General features: G+C 38.3%; 1 protein-coding gene across 3 annotated transcripts in view; it reads right to left on the bottom strand.

Moving 5' to 3' along the window:
* The window catches only part of GRID2 (glutamate ionotropic receptor delta type subunit 2), a 1273704-nt gene that overhangs the window by 310118 nt on the left and 945903 nt on the right, over positions 1-17683 (bottom strand). For all 3 annotated transcript variants that reach the window (XM_040967041.1, XM_040967039.1, XM_040967040.1), the window contains one exon: positions 8228-8540. In XM_040967041.1, coding sequence (XP_040822975.1) covers positions 8228-8540 — 313 coding nt within the window. The remainder of the gene's footprint in view (positions 1-8227; positions 8541-17683) is intronic.

The raw sequence follows: 17683 nt of genomic DNA, 5'->3' as shown, positions 1-17683 counted from the left end.
AATTCAGCCATGAAGCTACATGGTTCTGGGCTTTTATTTGTTGATGAGTCCTTATTAGTGCTGATTCATTGTGTATCTTTGATGTCAGTGGTTATATTTTCTTTTGCATCGCTGATTTTATTGAGTCTTCCACCTCTGTTTTCAGTTTTGTTTGTTAGCAGGATCAATGGTGTTTTGATGTTTATTATTTTAGAAAACTAGGCCTTCAGTTTGCTGATCTTAGGCATCATTTTTTTAAAGATTTATTTTTATTATTTTTTATTGGAAAGGCGGATATACAGAGAGGAGAGACAGAGAGGAAGATCTTCCCTCCGATGATTCACTCCCCAAGTGTGCGCAACGGCCGATGCTATGCCAATCAGAAGCCAGGAGCCTCTTCCGGGTCTCCCACAGGGTGCAGGGTCCCCAAGCTTTGGGCCATCCTCGACTGCTTTCCCGGGCCACAGGCAGGGAGCTGGAAGGGAAGGGGGCTGCCGGGATAGAACCGGCGCCCATATGGGATCCCGGGCGTGCAAGGTGAGGACCTTAAGCACTGCGCCACCACGCCGGGCCCAGGCATCATTTTTTAAGTTTGTATTTTGCTTCTTTGATTTTCATTCTTTCTACTGAGTGGTTTGTTGCTGCTCTTTTAGTTTTTAAATGCATCAATAGGCACTAATTCATATCAACTTTTCTCTAAACTGTTTGATAAGTTGTGCTATCACCTAATTGGTTTACAGGAGTCTCCTGATTTTTCTTTTGATTTGTTCTAGACCCACTGTTCATTCTTTAGTGTGTTAAACAGCCTTCTTGTTTTTGCATACTTTCTAGAGCTTTTGAGACATTGAGGTCCAGCAGCATGGTATGATTTCAGTTTCACTCTTTACTTTTTTGAGGCTTCATTTGTGCCCTTGCATATGATCCAACCTTGAATAGGTTCTGTGAAGTGATGAAAAAAATATGCATTATGCACCTGTGGGTTGAAATGCCCTATAGATATCAATTAAGTCCGTTTGATCCATAGTATGAATTAATTTTGTTGTTTCTTTGTTGATTTTCTGCCTAGTCAGTCTGTGCACTGATGAAACTGTGATGTTGAGATTCTCCACATTTTACTGGAGTCTACCTCTCTCTTTAGATCCAATTGCAACTGTTCTAAATAACCAGGTGTCCTGGCGTTGGGTGCATATATATTTCATGTACTCACTTTTATTACAGTTATTCCTTTGATATTATGTAATGCCACTATTTCTCTTAATAGCTTTTGTGTTAAAGTCTATTTTGTATAATATTAGAATGGCTATACCTGCTCATTTCTCCTTTCTGTTGCAATGGGATATCCTTTTCCATCTTTCCACTTTCAGCCTGTGTGGATATTTGTTAGTGAGGTGTGTTTCTTGTAGACAACACACAGATAGGTTTTGTTTTCCAATCCATTCACTCTTTACTGTTTGGAGAGTTTATGCCATTTGTATTGAGGTTTACTGTTAAAAAGTAATTTCTTCCTCCTGTTATTTTGCTGTGTACAATTTCATTGTTTTCTCTGGGTTTCCTTCATGTATTTATTGAGAGATTTTCTTCCTTTGTATTCTTTCATTATGATGATTGTCATTTTGTACCTTCTGTGTATATCACATTCTTATGCAGTATTCATAGGCCTGGGCAGATGATGATAAATTACTTCAATATTTGGGAAGATCTTTATTTGCCATCATTTGAAATGAGACTTTTGCTGAGTATACTATTCTGGCTTAGCAGTTTCTTTCTTTTAGGACTTGGATTATATCTTTCCACTCTCTGCTACCCAGTAGGGTGTCTGATGAGAAATCAGCTGCAATTCTGATTGGAGATCCTCTAAAGTGATCAGTTTTTTCTTGTATGCACATTTTAGAATCTTTTATGTTTAGCTCTGGGAAGTCTGAGTATATTGTGCTGACTATAATGATGCTGAGGATCATTTCTTGCCATGTCTATTCAAAATTCTCTGTGGTTCCTATACTTAGATGCCCCTCTCCTCAATTTTAGCCAAGTTTTTGATTATTAACTAACTGAATAAGCCTTCTAATTCAGTTTCTCTTTACATGCCTTTAGGAAAACCTAAGACACATATGTTTGATCATTTGATGATAGAACTGTGGTCTGTGCTTGAAAATGGGGGGGGGGGGTTCCAGAGTGACTCCCCAGTTGCGTGTTGTGAACTGCCTCTGTCAGAACAGGGGAAGCAATGATGTTGAGTTTTTGTGAAATCATGCCCTAAACTCCTCTTTCCAAGTGACTGACACCTGGTGTTAGTCCAGGGTGGCAATAACTACCACTAGTGTTAACACATGAACCACACAATTGACCTGTGTGTCCAGAGAGGCAGGAACCCCACACACACTACTGTACACTCATTGAATTCACACTGCTCTGTGTGGAGCATGGCCACAGTTATAAGATGCTGAAGCTGCCTTCAGCTACAAGAGCCTGCCCCAAACCGCAGAGGGCAGCAGCATTTCCTCTCCAGCTGCCTCTGGGTCCTCTGCACCTGCAGCTCAGGCACAGGCATCCCCTCTACTTGGGGATGAATGGTGTGGGGCTGGGATTGGAGGATGTGTGTGCCATCTCATTCAGGCTACTGGTCCCAATTGAAAGTCAGTAATGGATAGGTTTATGTTTTGACAGAACCCCTAAATGTGTATGTTATCAGAGAAATAGGCGTATTCCAGCCATGGGATGGGCAGTTTCAGAGTAGCACCAGTGTCTTGCCACCATCTTGTCATGAAGAATGGGAGAAAGGAGGCTGTTCTTCCTTCACAGTGACTCACCAGGAGATTTCCTTCACTCTGGTGCTTGTCTGGACTTAGAGTCTAAGTGAGTTACAAGATTCTGTGCCAGGCAATGTCTGTGATTACCTCAGTCCTGTTTTCTTTCCTAACTCTTCTGTAATTCACTGTGTGGTAACTCAGCTACAGCTGATGCCAGTTGCTGGCTATCCAACACAACAATCACAAGTAGTGCTCCTGAGTTCTGTCCTCCTGTCCCACAAAATTTCCACTATTTTCCATTGCTTCCTCACTGCAAATTTCTGTTAGTCTAATTTCTGGCAGTGGAACCCTGCTTTCATGTCTGTGGCCAAGGGATCAGACACGGATGGGAACTGCCATGTTCCATCAGAGCTTTAAGGTGTATGTGACTAATTATGGAAGGGGTCCTATTTCAATGGTCCTGAAAAAATTTGGCTGGATACAAGGTGGATGTTACCATTCAAACAGTCACTCAAACATCTAAGCCATGTGCAAGCACCTCTCCCAACAAACAGTCCTAAAGTAATGGAGAGCCACAAGTTCCTGACACACAGCAGCACGATCAATTTCTTAAAGGTGATCTGAAAGCTGCTTTCACTGTGAGACCAAAAGACGGAGTCAAACTGTCTTATATTAATTTTACTTAAACTTTTTTTTTTCAAGCAGTCAGTTTTCCATAATGAATAAATACTGCAGGACCGAGCTGTTGTTGGAGCCACCATGTAGCTTACTTTCTAGCAAAAGCAAAATAAACAAACAAACAAAAAAACCCCACAGCTCTTAGACTTATCCATTCACAACCTAGTTGGAATGCAGAACACTGTATCAAGTTCTGATTTCCAGAAAGCATTAAATCCTTCCTCACAGGAGTTGTCAAGGGTGGCAGCATGCAGGATCTGAACTGTTGCAGAAATAATTCTTAATGTAGTGACTTTGGTCATTATGGGAAAAATTTTGCTGAAAGTTTTAGGTTAAAATCTAGTAAATTCAATTTCTTGATTTAAATATTACGCACAGATTTATTTTGTGAGTCAGTATGGACCAATTAAATGGGAATAGGAAGAAGTGAGCTGAACTAAAACCAAGGGCCTGAAATGATGCATAGGATACTGTCTTATATTCACAGAATTCAGGTCAAGATCAATGAAGACATAAAGGCAATTCTAATAGTTCTGACAAACAGACTGAAAATATATCTGGAATAGCAGGGAGCATAGCCGTCAATTCTGGCAAACTTCTAGGAAAGAGTCGGAGCAAAGTAAGAAGTACAGGATGGCGATAAAGTTGCCATACGAAGTCAGAAAGTTGGAGCAGGGACTAAGCTGGTTGGTTATGAAAACAATGAGGAATTTAAAGATCAGAAGAAATGGTGATGCGGGAGGAAACAACCTCATGTTCTAACAATCAAAAATAATTTGGAGCAACTATGGATAATTTCATCTGAGGGATAAGAATGAAACCACTGGACTTGGCTGTAGTTAGAAGGGATAACAAGGAGGAAGAAATAAAAATAACTTCAACATTTTCAATATGTGTTTTGGCAGTTGGTAATACATCAGCTGAAACAGAATGAGATACTAAGGGGGGAGATTCAATGTGTAAAATGAATTCAATGTTTTTCAGTGTCAGAATTTATGCTCTGGTGAACTTTGGAATAAAAAAAATCTGGATCACAATGATGGGTAATATAAATTTCAAAGTCATCATTATAATGCCATTGCTTACATCTTGGACAGAAAAGTTGACTAGGATGGGAAGAAGTGAGATGAAAGAAGAGGATAAGAAGCTATAACTAGCTACTCTACTACCTATTTCTACTCAGTGATCATGTGTATTAACTAGTTGCTCTTCCTCAATCACGGAGAACTTTGGCACATGGCTCATTGTCTTCTCTAAGACAGTTACCACAACAATACAGTTCATAGTCATATAACATATATATTTTATATATATATACCTTTAGCAGGTAGGAAACCTTCACTAAATATTCCGAAATTCATGTCCACAAACCGGTAATTTATCCCCTGCTATTACAATTCAAAGCACTTAGGCCTGGGTGTTCCTTACAAGTAGAATCCATATATTTATACAGTCTTTCAAAGCCTGTACAATTTTCTGTTGCTACTAATCTATCACTGTCTACATTTATTCCACTGCATTCTTACCATTGATCCTCTATTTTGATTGTTGCATGTGTCCCAGGAGCTGCCATTTCCTGTTATTTTTGTATTTGTTTAAGCTCATTTCTTGTTTCATCTGCCATATGAAAGACTGATTTGCTTTTGTTATTAATTAGCCAACATTTATGTAACCCCTATATAAATAATTATATCTAAGAACTTCAAAAAAATTTTAAGATTTATTTATTTTTATTGCAAAGTCAGAGATATAGAGAGGAGGAGAGACAGACAGGAAGATCTTCTGTCTGATGATTCATTCCACAAGTGACTGCAACAGCCAGAGCTGAGCCAATCCAAAGCCAGGAGCCCAGATCCTCTTCCAGGTCTCCCACATGGGTGCAGGGTCCCAAGGCTTTGGGCCATTCTCTACTGCTTTTCTAAGCCACAAGCAGGGAGCTTGATGGGAAGTAGGGCTGTTGGGACTAGAACTGGCACCCATATAGGATCCCAGTGCATTAGTGTGAGGACTTAAGCTGCTAGGCCACTGCGCTAGGTCCTCAAAATTTTAATGATTGTAATTTTAATGGAAACTCATAAGAAGGATACACTTGGGCCTGGCGCAGCAGCCTAGCAGCTAAAGTAATTGCCTCACACATGCTAGGATCCCTCATGGGCATCGGTTCATGTCCCAGTGGCTCCCTGTTTCCCATCCAGCTCCCTTCTTGTGGCCTGGGAAACGAGTCGAGGATGGTTCAAAGCTTTAGGATCTGTTTCAGCATAGGAGACCTAGAAAAGGCTTGGATTGGCTCAGGTCCTGCTGTTGCAGCCACTTGGAGATTGAATCATTGCAGGGAAGATCTTCCTCTCTGTCTCTTCTCCTATCTGTATATCTGACTTCCCAATTAAAAAAAAAAAAGATGAACACACTTAGGACACTATCTGGAAGAGATATTCACACCATCAAGCAACACTGGTATCTCCAGTCTGGACCACATGATTTTTCTCTTTCTGGATCTCAATAGAGAACCATTCACCATGCAGTGAGAAAGGCCAGTCTCCTGTGGAGTAGTCACCTGAAGAGGCACAGATGGAGAAAAGTTGAGGCCACTAGCCCACAAACCAGGATCTACCACCAGATATATAACTGAATAAGCCTTTAGCTGGTTTTTGTCTCCCAGTCTCTGAGTTTTTAAATTGAAATACCAGATATGGAGCAAAGATTAGCGTTTTACTTCGGTAACACATTTTTTTCCCCTAAATCCAATGGCATCTTTCAACTTGTTACTTGATTCTTTGAAATGTTTAATACAATCTACCAAACTTTCTGTCTCCAAATATTTTTTTTCTGATGTTTTCTGATGTTTAGTTGAATCTATCTGGTCCTTCATCAGTAACTGCAAGTTATTCCCATTTGGTTCCTTAGGGATCTGTCCTAGGTCCTGTCTAGATCAGGCGTTCTCAGCCGACACATCCATGGCTTCAGTTACATTCTACATGCATCAATGTCTTCCCAAGTAATGATTTAGACCAACTATCTCTTCTGTACTGCTGATAAACGTATCAAACCACTAACCAAGCAGTAGAAATACTCTCTTGGATGTTTCACTGATGCCTCAAACTCAACAGGCATCAAAATGAATGTGGTATCATCCGTGTCAGATTTGCTCTGTTTTTCTTATTTCAACAAATGAGATAAACACCAAGTTTTATCCAGGAACCCAGGATAAAACTGTCTTTACTCCTTCATCGTCAATCCTCATGCTACTATATAACAGTCAAGTTCAGTTAACTCCTAATGCCACTTAATGCAAATGATATGAACTCAACTCTGCTACTATGATAGTCTTGTCTAACATTCCAACTGCCTTTTTTTTTCAATTTATTCTCCAGACCATAACAAGACTATTTCCAGAGTAAAAGTTTGAAATTGATGTTCTCTGTTTAATACCTTGAAAAGCTTCTCATTTCCCCAATGATCAATTCAGACTCCTAATAATAACCAATATATCATCCACTATCTCTTAAACAGCTCTCTCATGCACAGTCTGTCCTAATTTCTCTTTCGCTTCTTGCTCTGGAATTCTACCCTGACAATATCTGGCACTTGTCTTCAATTCTTCTTCAATAAGGTGTTTACATAATTAATTATATTATTTACCTGGATATATTCAGAGAGCCTACTTTGCCACACTAACATACGTGTCTTTAAAAGGTCATGGAAAATGTGAATATTATTTAAAATACACCAACAAAAATTGTGTTTGGATTTCATTTGTTCATGAATTCTTGGGATTTTCCCTGTCTATCCATCTTCCCCACCTGTACATCAGAGAACTCCTTATAAGCAGTGTTCAGTGTTTACTGAATTAAAAATTGGACTGATAAAATTTGTGTCAAACATATAGCCATGTGTAACCTCGGTAAGAACTCTTGATATACAAAGTGAGAAGGGGAATCATGCTGACAAAGATTAAAGCATAAATTACAAGTACAGAGGTAGAAATAAAGACCTAGTCAAATTTTTGATGTATTAAATGAAAATAGAAATAGTGAAGTTTAATGGAAGTCTCATAGATGGTAGGAGTAAAAGACACCATTAGAATTTTTACTATTAAGGCAAAAATTATCAGATGTTTCCACAGTAACCCATATATCTGTTACATCTTTGTGCAGTTTAAACAAACCATAAATTCTCTTATATCCTATGTTATGGCAGTCATCTCAAACAAGGAGTATATAGTAGATCTTACTCTATTGTGAAATAGTAAAAAACAAAGAATTAATCAGACAAGTTTAAAGAGATAGGCCAAACAGACACTGAATAACAAAGCACACCACATTTAGTATAGAATGAAACTGCAGGTTAAATCACTAGTAAAAACATACATATTGAAGTGAAGGATAAAATGTAAAATTTCTTATCAAGGTTTTTATTTTTAATGCATAACATAACATCTAACCAAAGAGCCATCCCTGATCTCTCTTACACATGTAAATAATTAAGCAGTCTGTTCCCAGGTAAAATTTTCATCTCTGTCCATTTCTCAGGAAGCCAGAGTCTGAGGAAGAAAAATCTGATCTTGAGGTTCCCTGTGAATCTTACCTCTGGCATTTACTTTTGCCTTTGTTGATGAAAATGAACTTACATCAAAAGACAATGAGCCATTATTGCAGGAATCCTGCTGAGTTTGTGATCTGCTCAGAAAGTGTCAGGAGTGTTCTGAGTATGGCTGTGAAAATGCTTCAGAACCTCTCTGCATGCCGGAAACGATACCTTCTTAATGCTGACATTTGGAATAGCACATGCCTGTTTTATAGTGAATTGCACTTTTCCCTTCTTACCTTGCTGTACAAAGGATCCATACACAAACCACATGGAGTTGTAGAGAGTCGTAGATGTCATTGATCCCATTTGTAATCGCGGGGGATTAAGCCAGTTCAAGAGGTAGACCAGCAGACCCACCAGAAGGACCGTCCCAGCAATGCAGGCCCACAGTGAGAGATCAAACGGTGCTAGGCAGGCAAACATGTCCACTGTCTTTTCAGCTCTTCGAAGGAGTACGCCCACTGAGTAGTCCATGTAACGTGTGGTAAAGTCCACCACATTCTCACGATCGGGGGTGATGGTTAAAGCAGAAATTCCTATGTCAGCTCTCTGAGAAATTGAAAGGAAAGGGAAAAGATTAACCATGCTTAATTTCTGGTGTACACTGAACAGACACAGGTCTCAGGCAATACCAGGTCTCAGGCAATACCTGAGGCCTTTTTACATAAGCTGAAATATACTAGTGAGACTTTAGGGTTGAATTTTTCAGTTCTTACTGCTCCATCACAATCAGACAAATCACCTCATCTGTGTTCCCAGTGCATATGAAATATGGCAGTTCCAAAGCAGATAACGCAGAGATAATGGTCCTGTTCTTGAAATATTTTATCAAAGGCATTGTTAGCACAGTAACAACAGACTTCTTACTAAGACAGTATTTCCAAGATATTCAATAGGTTCTTACCATGTATATTATTTGGTAAGTTATGTTAAAATTTGAGCATGACTTTTGGTTTAAATTTCTCTGTATCACAGTTTACCTTTTTAGACCCTAAATGTTTAGATTTATTAGTTTCCACATATTAAGTTATAATGTCATATGATAAGAATGTATACTAGGATTCTATTATAAAAATTTAGAAACATTTAATGGGCAATTAAAGGTTAAGAAGACAGATAATTCATTGTGATCAAATCTCTTTTCTCAGGGTGTCTCTTCAGTTCCTTAGTGAAATTGGTAACAACTATAGTACTTCCCATCTTGCTTATTTAAAACAAAGCAGAAATGCAATGCAGTAAAGTACAGAATAAATGACTTCACATTTAAATTCTACATGAGAATACACATTGAAATATCTAGAAGATGTATCTTATTTGAAATAATGATCTGTAGTTGATTAATGTTATGAGAATCCCCTTCCAGAAAAATAAAAACAGTAGTAAAGGGGGTGTTGAGCTGTTTTCTGGGTATTGTTTAGAATAGCTTAGGGTGTATTGGGATAAATTCTTGAAACATTTGGTAGAATTCAGTGGTGAAGCCATCCAGTCCTAGGCTTTTCCTTTTGGGGAGAGATTTAATTACTGATTCAATCTCCATCCTGGTTATAGTTCTATTGATATTTTTAATTATCTCATTCACTTTTGTTAAATTATGTGTTCAGAAATCTATTTTGAAGTGAAGCACCAGAAGCAGTGCTTTCCCAAGTGTTCTACCTTAGCATTCTCCTTTTGAGCCCCTTCCCCACAGGTAGCTTTGAAGGTTCCCATAAGCCACATCTGGCCTCAGTCTATTAACATGTGGCATTAAACTGTTTTGGGTGTTATGTGGCTCTGTTGCATGCATTTTTCATGGTTTCTTCTCCTTGGCAGGAAGTATCTTGTGTCGGCTTCCCCATTCTCCCTACATAGCAATTTACGGAGAGTAAGAATAGGGGTTGGATTCTAGTCTTAACTGCTTTTATGTGACATTTTCTGTAGTCATGTGGATTTCTTATTTGTACTTCCAGTGATCTTGCAATATTGAGGAGGAGACATGGAAAATTGAGATGCCTGTGGCCACTGTGTCTCCTTCAACTGGATTGTCTCAAGGAATTCTTCCCTTAGTCATCTTTTAACTATTTGTCTTTTCTATTAATCACATAAAAGATTAGCACAACATATGTTCCCAGAATTAAGTAACAATTCTATTCCTGAATAAGCACTATTTTGTAATGCTATATTGTAATATATGTTAATATATGCAAATGGATTAAATCAGAAGATATATTTTAGTATTTTCTTCATGTGTATATTTATACGCAATATTGAATGTTTCACTTTTGTGTGTGCTGCTATTGTCAGACTTTCTTTTGGGAATTACCCTAGCTTCATAAAATTACTCAGATCTTTTAATCCAATTAATCTTTGGATTAATTATTTAGCTATTCTCTCCCAAGAGGAATAAAGAAGAGAGGTAATTATTAATTCATTTGTAAATAAGCTACATCTTTAGCACCAAAATACATTTTTAAAACTTTGTGGAAAATGGCTTTCAAGTATAAGTTTATTTGTTGTAAAGACATGTTGAAATGCATGCGTTCAAGGGCAGCCTGGGAGGAGTTCCAGGCTGCTGTGCCCGGATGATGAAGCTTACAGTGCTGGGGATCATTTTCATTTCCTGTTGTTGCTTTGTTCTCAGAGTGTGGCTTCCAATTTGCAATGTAAGGTGGCAATTTAAGCTTCAGACATTGACATTTCAGCCAAAAGGAATGATTTATATCAGAAAAAGGACAAGAATCCTTTAAGAACATGTCCCAAAAGCTTCACATGACATTTCTGCTTAAATCGCATTGGTTACAACTTGGCTAAATGCTAAAGCAGCTCAGGAGAGATGTTAGGAAATAAATTTTGTGGTTAATCTGTTCTATCCTGTTCTGTACTGAGAAAGTACCATACACAGAAAGGTGCTTGGACAGTCAAAACTGATACAAGAATTTTTAAGACTCTCTTCAGCCTTCACATGTATATTTTTTCTGCAAATTTTCATAAATATATCATAAAAGTACTCTTCTGGTGAAGTAAACATAGCTTTTTTGAAGACTGCGTAAAGTTTTTTAACTGATTTTTTTATTTTAGTAGAGAAAAAATAGCACAAAGCTAGATATACAGTATTTACTCATCATGAAGCTATCCTGATTAAGCGATTTCCTTGGAAGGATTTATAGAAAATTCTTTTGCTTATTGTAACCAATAGGTATTTGATTTTTTAAAAAATTTAGAGTCTATTCAATTGAAGAATGTTTCTTGGATCTTGCCATAACAATATCTCTAGAAATTACTATTTTCTCATTTCCAACAGATGTTTTATCTCTGACAGCACAATAATGATAAAATTAAGTTTATATACTGCCTCATCACCAACCCTTTCCCCAGAAACAACATGGCACTCTGATTCTTTCTCCACCAGATCCTCTGGTCATGCATTTAAACATACTGATGTAAGTGATCTAATCCTAAAGACAGCTGCATTTTCACCAGTCTCCAGGCCAGCTTTTGTGTTCTAGCCTGTAAAAATATATTGTTCCCATTTCTCATGGACTTTTACCCAAATCTGTGACATTTTCCTTGTGCCATTTTATTACACTTTCTTCATGTTTGTCTTTTATGTCTCACATGGTATTTTCACCATATATCTGTTTTATATTAATTATCATAGAAACCTATTGCAAAAAGATTAGAGTTTTAATTTCATTAAAAGGTAAATTTCATGAAGGACCACAATGGGAGAGATCAATGGGGAAGAGTAAGGGACTTAGGCAGGTGGACGGGAAATTCCAGAGCCTATGGAACTGTATCATAAAACAATAATTAAGCATATTTAAATAGAGATAAATTTCAATCCCTCTAGAATTTGCTTAAGATTATTCCTGTAGAGGTGTTTGGTAAGAGGTTAAACCATCTCTGGGGTGGCATACATCCTATTTTTTGATGCCTTGTTTGAAGCCCATTGTTCCCTATAGCATTTGTTATTGGGTACCCTTCAGGTCTTCTACATAGGTGCAGAGACCTGGATCACTAGAGTGCCAGAGACTATAACCGATGTCCATTTAGAATGCTGGCCTTGCAGGCAGCAGCCTAATCCATTATAGCACAGTGGCATTTCCCCTCCCCACTTCCACATTTTAACACCACTACTATAAATGTTTCCAGATCTACAGAGGAAGAGGACCACACTGAACATAAAAAAAGGAGAGGTATGCAATGGTCTCACACAAGCATAGGAAGCTCTGCATCAGACTGTAGTTTCCTTTAGCTTGACACAGCTGAGCCTTGTCAGTGTCCAGAGGTTTATTTTTGTTCAGTAGTTTAATTAGGGAGATCTTATTTGTAAGCTTTTACTTATAAAAGCAGTTTATGACCTTAAGATTTAAAAGCAATTCAAACCTGAATTATTCAATTGGCACTAAAGCAACCCAACAGTTGTCTTCCACGGCTCTACTACTGAGCAAACACTAGAATGTTAGGAAACATCCCCAAATGGGATTGGACCATTAACACCCAGATGGGCTTTTATATTTATTTATATCCCACAGTTTTGATATTGTGAGATACTTCATTGTGCTTTATAAAGCTAATCTTTTAAATTTTTTTTAAGATTTTTATTTCTTTTTTTTTGGAAACTAAAGTATATAAAGAGAAGGAGAGACAGAGAAAGATCTTCCATCCACTGGTTCACTCCCCAGGTGGCTGCAACAGCCGGAGCTGAACTGATATAAAGCCAGAAGCCAGGAGCTGCTTCTTGGTCTGCCATGCAGATCCATGATCTCAAGGTCTTAGGTCATATTTCTTCTCCCAGGCCACAGGCAGGGAGCTGGATCGGAAGTGGGGCAGCCGGGACATGAACCAGCACACATATGGGATCCTGGTTCTTGCAAGGCAAGGGCAAGCTAACTTTTAAAAAAATATATAATTATTCATTTTATTATTTTGCAATGATACTGCTCCATAGGCTCTGGGTTTTCTTTTCTTTTCAATCACCTCTTCCCCCAACACACATACACTGACTTCTCCTATATGATTACAATAGTATAGTCCTTGATAACACTCTTAAGTCCATCATTCTGCTCTTTGCGTATCTTCACATCTGGATATAATAGTCTCTTGCAGTTAGTACAGATTACCTTGCATGAAAAGTCATAAAACAAAAACAGGAAGAAAAAATAGAAAATTAACCACAACATGAAGTTAAATAGCATGCTAAAGAATGACCAGTTTGTCAATGAAGAAAATGATGCTACTCTGTGACCCATGGGTCATGGGTCACAGAGTAATAAGAAATACTTTGAATGAAAAAAAAATAAAAACAAAACAAAGGCAAAAAAATCTTTGCTAAGATATAGCAAAAACAGTATTGAAAGAGCTATTGATCCTATATTTTGCATGAAGGTTGCTTTATATCTGAGAACAAGATCCTAAATCTGTATCCAGAAATCATGAAACTATTAGAGGAAAACATAGGAAGCACTTTCCAAGATAAAGGAATTGGGAAAGACTTCTTTTTTAAAGATTTATTTTTATTATTTTTTTCATTGGAAAGGCGGATGTACAGAGAGAGGAGAGAGAGAGAGGAAGATCTTCCGTCCGATGATTCACTCCCCAAGTGAGCGCAACGGGCCGATACTATGCCGATCCGAAGCCAGGAGCCTCTTCCGGGTCTCCCGCACGGGTGCAGGTTCCCAAAGCTTTGGGCCGTCCTCCACTGCTTTCCCAGGCCACAAGCAGGGAGCTGGAAGGGAAGCGGGGCTGCCGGGATTAGAACCGGCGCCCATATGGGATCCCGGGGTTGCAAGGCGAGGACTTAACCACTTGCGCCACCGCGCCGGGCCCGGGAAAGACTTCTTAGAAAAGTCACCAGAAGCACAGCCAAAGCCAAAATAAATGATTGGAACTCCATCAAGATGAGCTTTTTATGTGCAGTCATCAACTACATAAACAAAGGCAAAGCATCTGTGATTTTCTTTAGTTCATCAACTACTTTCCAAGACTATGATAAGTTTTTATCATCCTATTACTTTCATGACATAGTAACAATTTCCAGACTAACATAGCTAATTTTCATGGAATTAATGTACTTAATGAAAATGATCAAGGAGCCCAACTACAAGATTTTACATATATTCCAATGAAATTGTCTGTAAAAGTTATTCTCACCTAAATCTATAATCATATCTCCAGCAGCTCTTTTATTTACTAATTTTATCTTCAAAAAATGTCTAAAGATGGTTGAAAATCTTGACAATAGATGACATTTCAATAGCCAATGGTGGAAATCAGGATTTATATATCCTCCAGTTATGAGATTTTTCTCATCATAGCTCCAGTTTTTATATCATCTTCAACTTGACTGATGCAGTAGTCTGTTAATTTATAACCCATAACAACACCAACTCTTTTTAATTCTACACATAATTTTACTGGATCTTTGCTCCCCTGTAAGTTCTCTTTAAACCTAGGGGATATTCCTGGACAGCATCATTCATTTTAGTCAATATTCAACTGTTCAGATTTGATTCAAGACTTATTATTCACCACTTAACTGTGCTTGCCATCTATTAGATCAAGTGCTTAATGATTCAAGTCCTTTATCTGATTGAATTGCTCCTTGCTGTTTGCAATGTCTGCCAATTAAATATCACCTGCAAATTTAGAAAATTGCTCCTACACCCATTCACTGTCATTTGCATCTACATGATTTGTTTCCTTCACATCTCTCTAGCCTTTTCCATCATCAGCATGAAATTCTTATCAGCCACAAATATTGTTGGCCACATTTTTCCCTTCTGCGTATACACATGCAGTGGTGTCTTCTTCCACATACGCTTCTGTTCTATCCTATAGGTATATCCAGTGTTACAGTGTGGAACATGCAGCATTTAGAAACACATGCACTTTTTATTTCTTTAAAGTGTTTGAAAGGCAGAGCAATATAAAAGGAAAGGCAGAAGTTAGGTGGGGGAGAGAGATCAAGAGCACACTTCTACCTGCTGGTTTACTCTCTAAATAGGTTTAACTGGCAGGGCTGGGCCAGGGCCAATCCAGGAACCATGAACAGGATCCTGTTCTCTCAAATAGGGGGCAGGACCCAACCATGTGTGACATTTTCCCCTGCCTTTCCAGGGATATTAACCAGAGTAGCCCAAACTGAGTGATACAAGATTCTGGCATTGCAAGTGATGACTTAACCAGTTATGTTGAAATGCCAGCCTCCAAATACATAATTCTATTACCAAAGGTGTTTATTTAAACTTCCTGCCAGGCCATAGCTCACATACCCTGGGTAATGCAATCAATCCACTAGTACTTGTTTGATAAACATTTACAAGACTAGTGGTTGTTCAAAGTCTCTTATAAAGGCTTCTGTCCTTTTTCTCTATTTTATCTGGTCACACTTTGCAAAACTCTCCTCATTGGGTGGGTGAAGTTTTATTGGCTGGATACAGATATTTTTAAAGCCGTTTTACAGTAATGAAAAGATATGGTGCAGATATGTGAGGATATGTTGGCATGCGGTAGAAAGGGGACTGACTGATTATGGAAAATAGGTGGTGGCTTTTAGACACCCCTCTTCGTCTGTATACATGATGACTGCTGTGTTGTGTTTTCCTCTACCTACTATGCAGGAGGCAGACTGTGGTTTTATGCCAGCCAATTCCCTCTTTCTCCTTGGCTAGGCAAGGGTGCCCAAGATGTTCCTGTCACCCTGGGAAATGGTGACAAGAATCATGGTGACTTGTTCCTCTCTGCAACTCACTTTAGACACACAGACAGGCCTGACGTAGTGGGGAGTGCCTGATCCTGCCCCAGCACTCCCCTCACAAAGGTTGATAAGCAGGGGATGAGTCAACAGATTCTCAGCTTGCCCAAACTCTCTCCTCAGGGTTAACTCTTTCCTCCCTCTGGCAAGAAAGTAATAACACCAGTCTTTCTTACCCATGCTGAACTGGGATATTTCAGGACTGTTAATAATCATTTTGTGCATAATGTTCCTGTTAATCCAACTCTCAATTGTTCATTTATAACAAAGGTGGGGGCGGGGATACCTCTTATTTCCAAGACCTGTGTTAGATTTATACAATATTTGCTTGGCACTTACATGTCTGCTTACTCATTGCACCTAGAGTTCCATTGGGTTATTGCCCAGGTACCACAGACTGAAAATGTCTACAGCTACATTTGGCATCTCTGAGGCTCACTCCCAACCAAATTTTCCAGTTTTGTCCATTTCTGCTACTGAGTGCTTCTGTGCTTTTTGACTTGCTAAATTTTTGCCAAGTGTCAGCACTTCATTTTTCTCCATCAAAATATCAAGTTTTATGAATTATATCTTGGAATACAGGTTTTCTCAATCCTTTTTTTTTTAGTCCCCTATTGCTGTTGATTCAGTTCAGACCTTCCTGCTACTCTTCTCCAAAATGCTGAAAAAGACATTTATTTCTTTCCTTCTTCAGGGTAGACTCAGACCTACCTACCTCAGCTAATGTCTTTATCCTAAATGATATCACATTTCTCTCACGCAGATAAATCGGTTAAATTTTTCCCTAGCCACAAAAAGTCCAAGCTTTTCAGCATGGCAAACCTATTTTCATAATTTTCCCCATTGGTGCCTCTCGCGTTGGTACTCATCTTTAAGTGATGCTTTAAACTTTTCCTTTGAAATCTTTTCCACGTCACAGGCAGAAGTTTCTATTTGGCACCTGAGTTGCCATGGAACTTGTGCATATTAGCCAGTGGCATGTATCACACTATTTTAATTATTTATTTACACTTTGTCTTCCCTGTACACTATGGAGTCTTATGAAAGGACAGCACTGTTTTTACCTGTAATCAATGATGCCAGGCACTATGCCCAGAATATAGCATGAGCTCAAAAGCATATGAGGACGAATGGATGAGTGTAGGGCATTCTGTTGTTTACTTGGCATACAAAATAAATACAAACTCGGCCTTCTGATTTCCAAGAGAGAGATCGTGAAACAAACAAAAGATGTTTCTCTCTATATATATCTACACAGTAATAGACTAGAATGAACAGAAAAAAATGGAACATAATGTATCATATTCCAGAAAGGCAATTTGAAAGGAAGTGGAATAGGTGTTCTCAGAAGAGAGAATTATGCAGAGGTGGGAGTATTTGAAAGTTTTATGGGACAAAGTCTAGGCTTAACTGTGTATGAAGATTTGGGAATATAAAATAATGAGGGCAGACTGAAGCCCAATGAGATTTATGTGGTATGTGATAAAATACTAGCAGGAAGTGAAATATGGACTATAGAAAGTATTGCATGCCTTTCTAAAAAGTCCTATTTTTTTAGAAGTGGAAAAAAAAGATTTTTTTTGTGGAGAAAGTAGGTTTTTATTTTTTTAAGTTCAGAGATGTACATTTTCATGATCACACTTTACATCTTTCATGAAATCTTATTTTGGGAGCTTCTGCTCATATCCATGCACATTTCATCTGAACTTTCTTCAAATGTGCAACTGTTGAAAAAATAATAACCTGTGCTGAACTATGACTCAGTATAGTTTTCTTCACTGGCAAGTAACTTGGTTTATTAAAATGCTTTGTATATGAAACTTACACTAGAACTTTTTCTTTTCTATAATTGGTAAAAGGCTTGAGTACTTGGGTTATGAAGCCAAGCTGCTTGCATTTGAATCATGACTTCTCTGCAATGTGACCACGTGAACATGGAGAAGCCCCTTCATCTCTGACT

This window comes from Ochotona curzoniae, unplaced genomic scaffold (assembly GCF_017591425.1).
Source record: "Ochotona curzoniae isolate NIBS_2020 unplaced genomic scaffold, NIBS_Ocur_1.0 scaffold_4506, whole genome shotgun sequence".
NCBI lineage: Eukaryota > Metazoa > Chordata > Mammalia > Lagomorpha > Ochotonidae > Ochotona > Ochotona curzoniae.
This window is presented reverse-complemented; position numbering and strand designations above follow the sequence as displayed.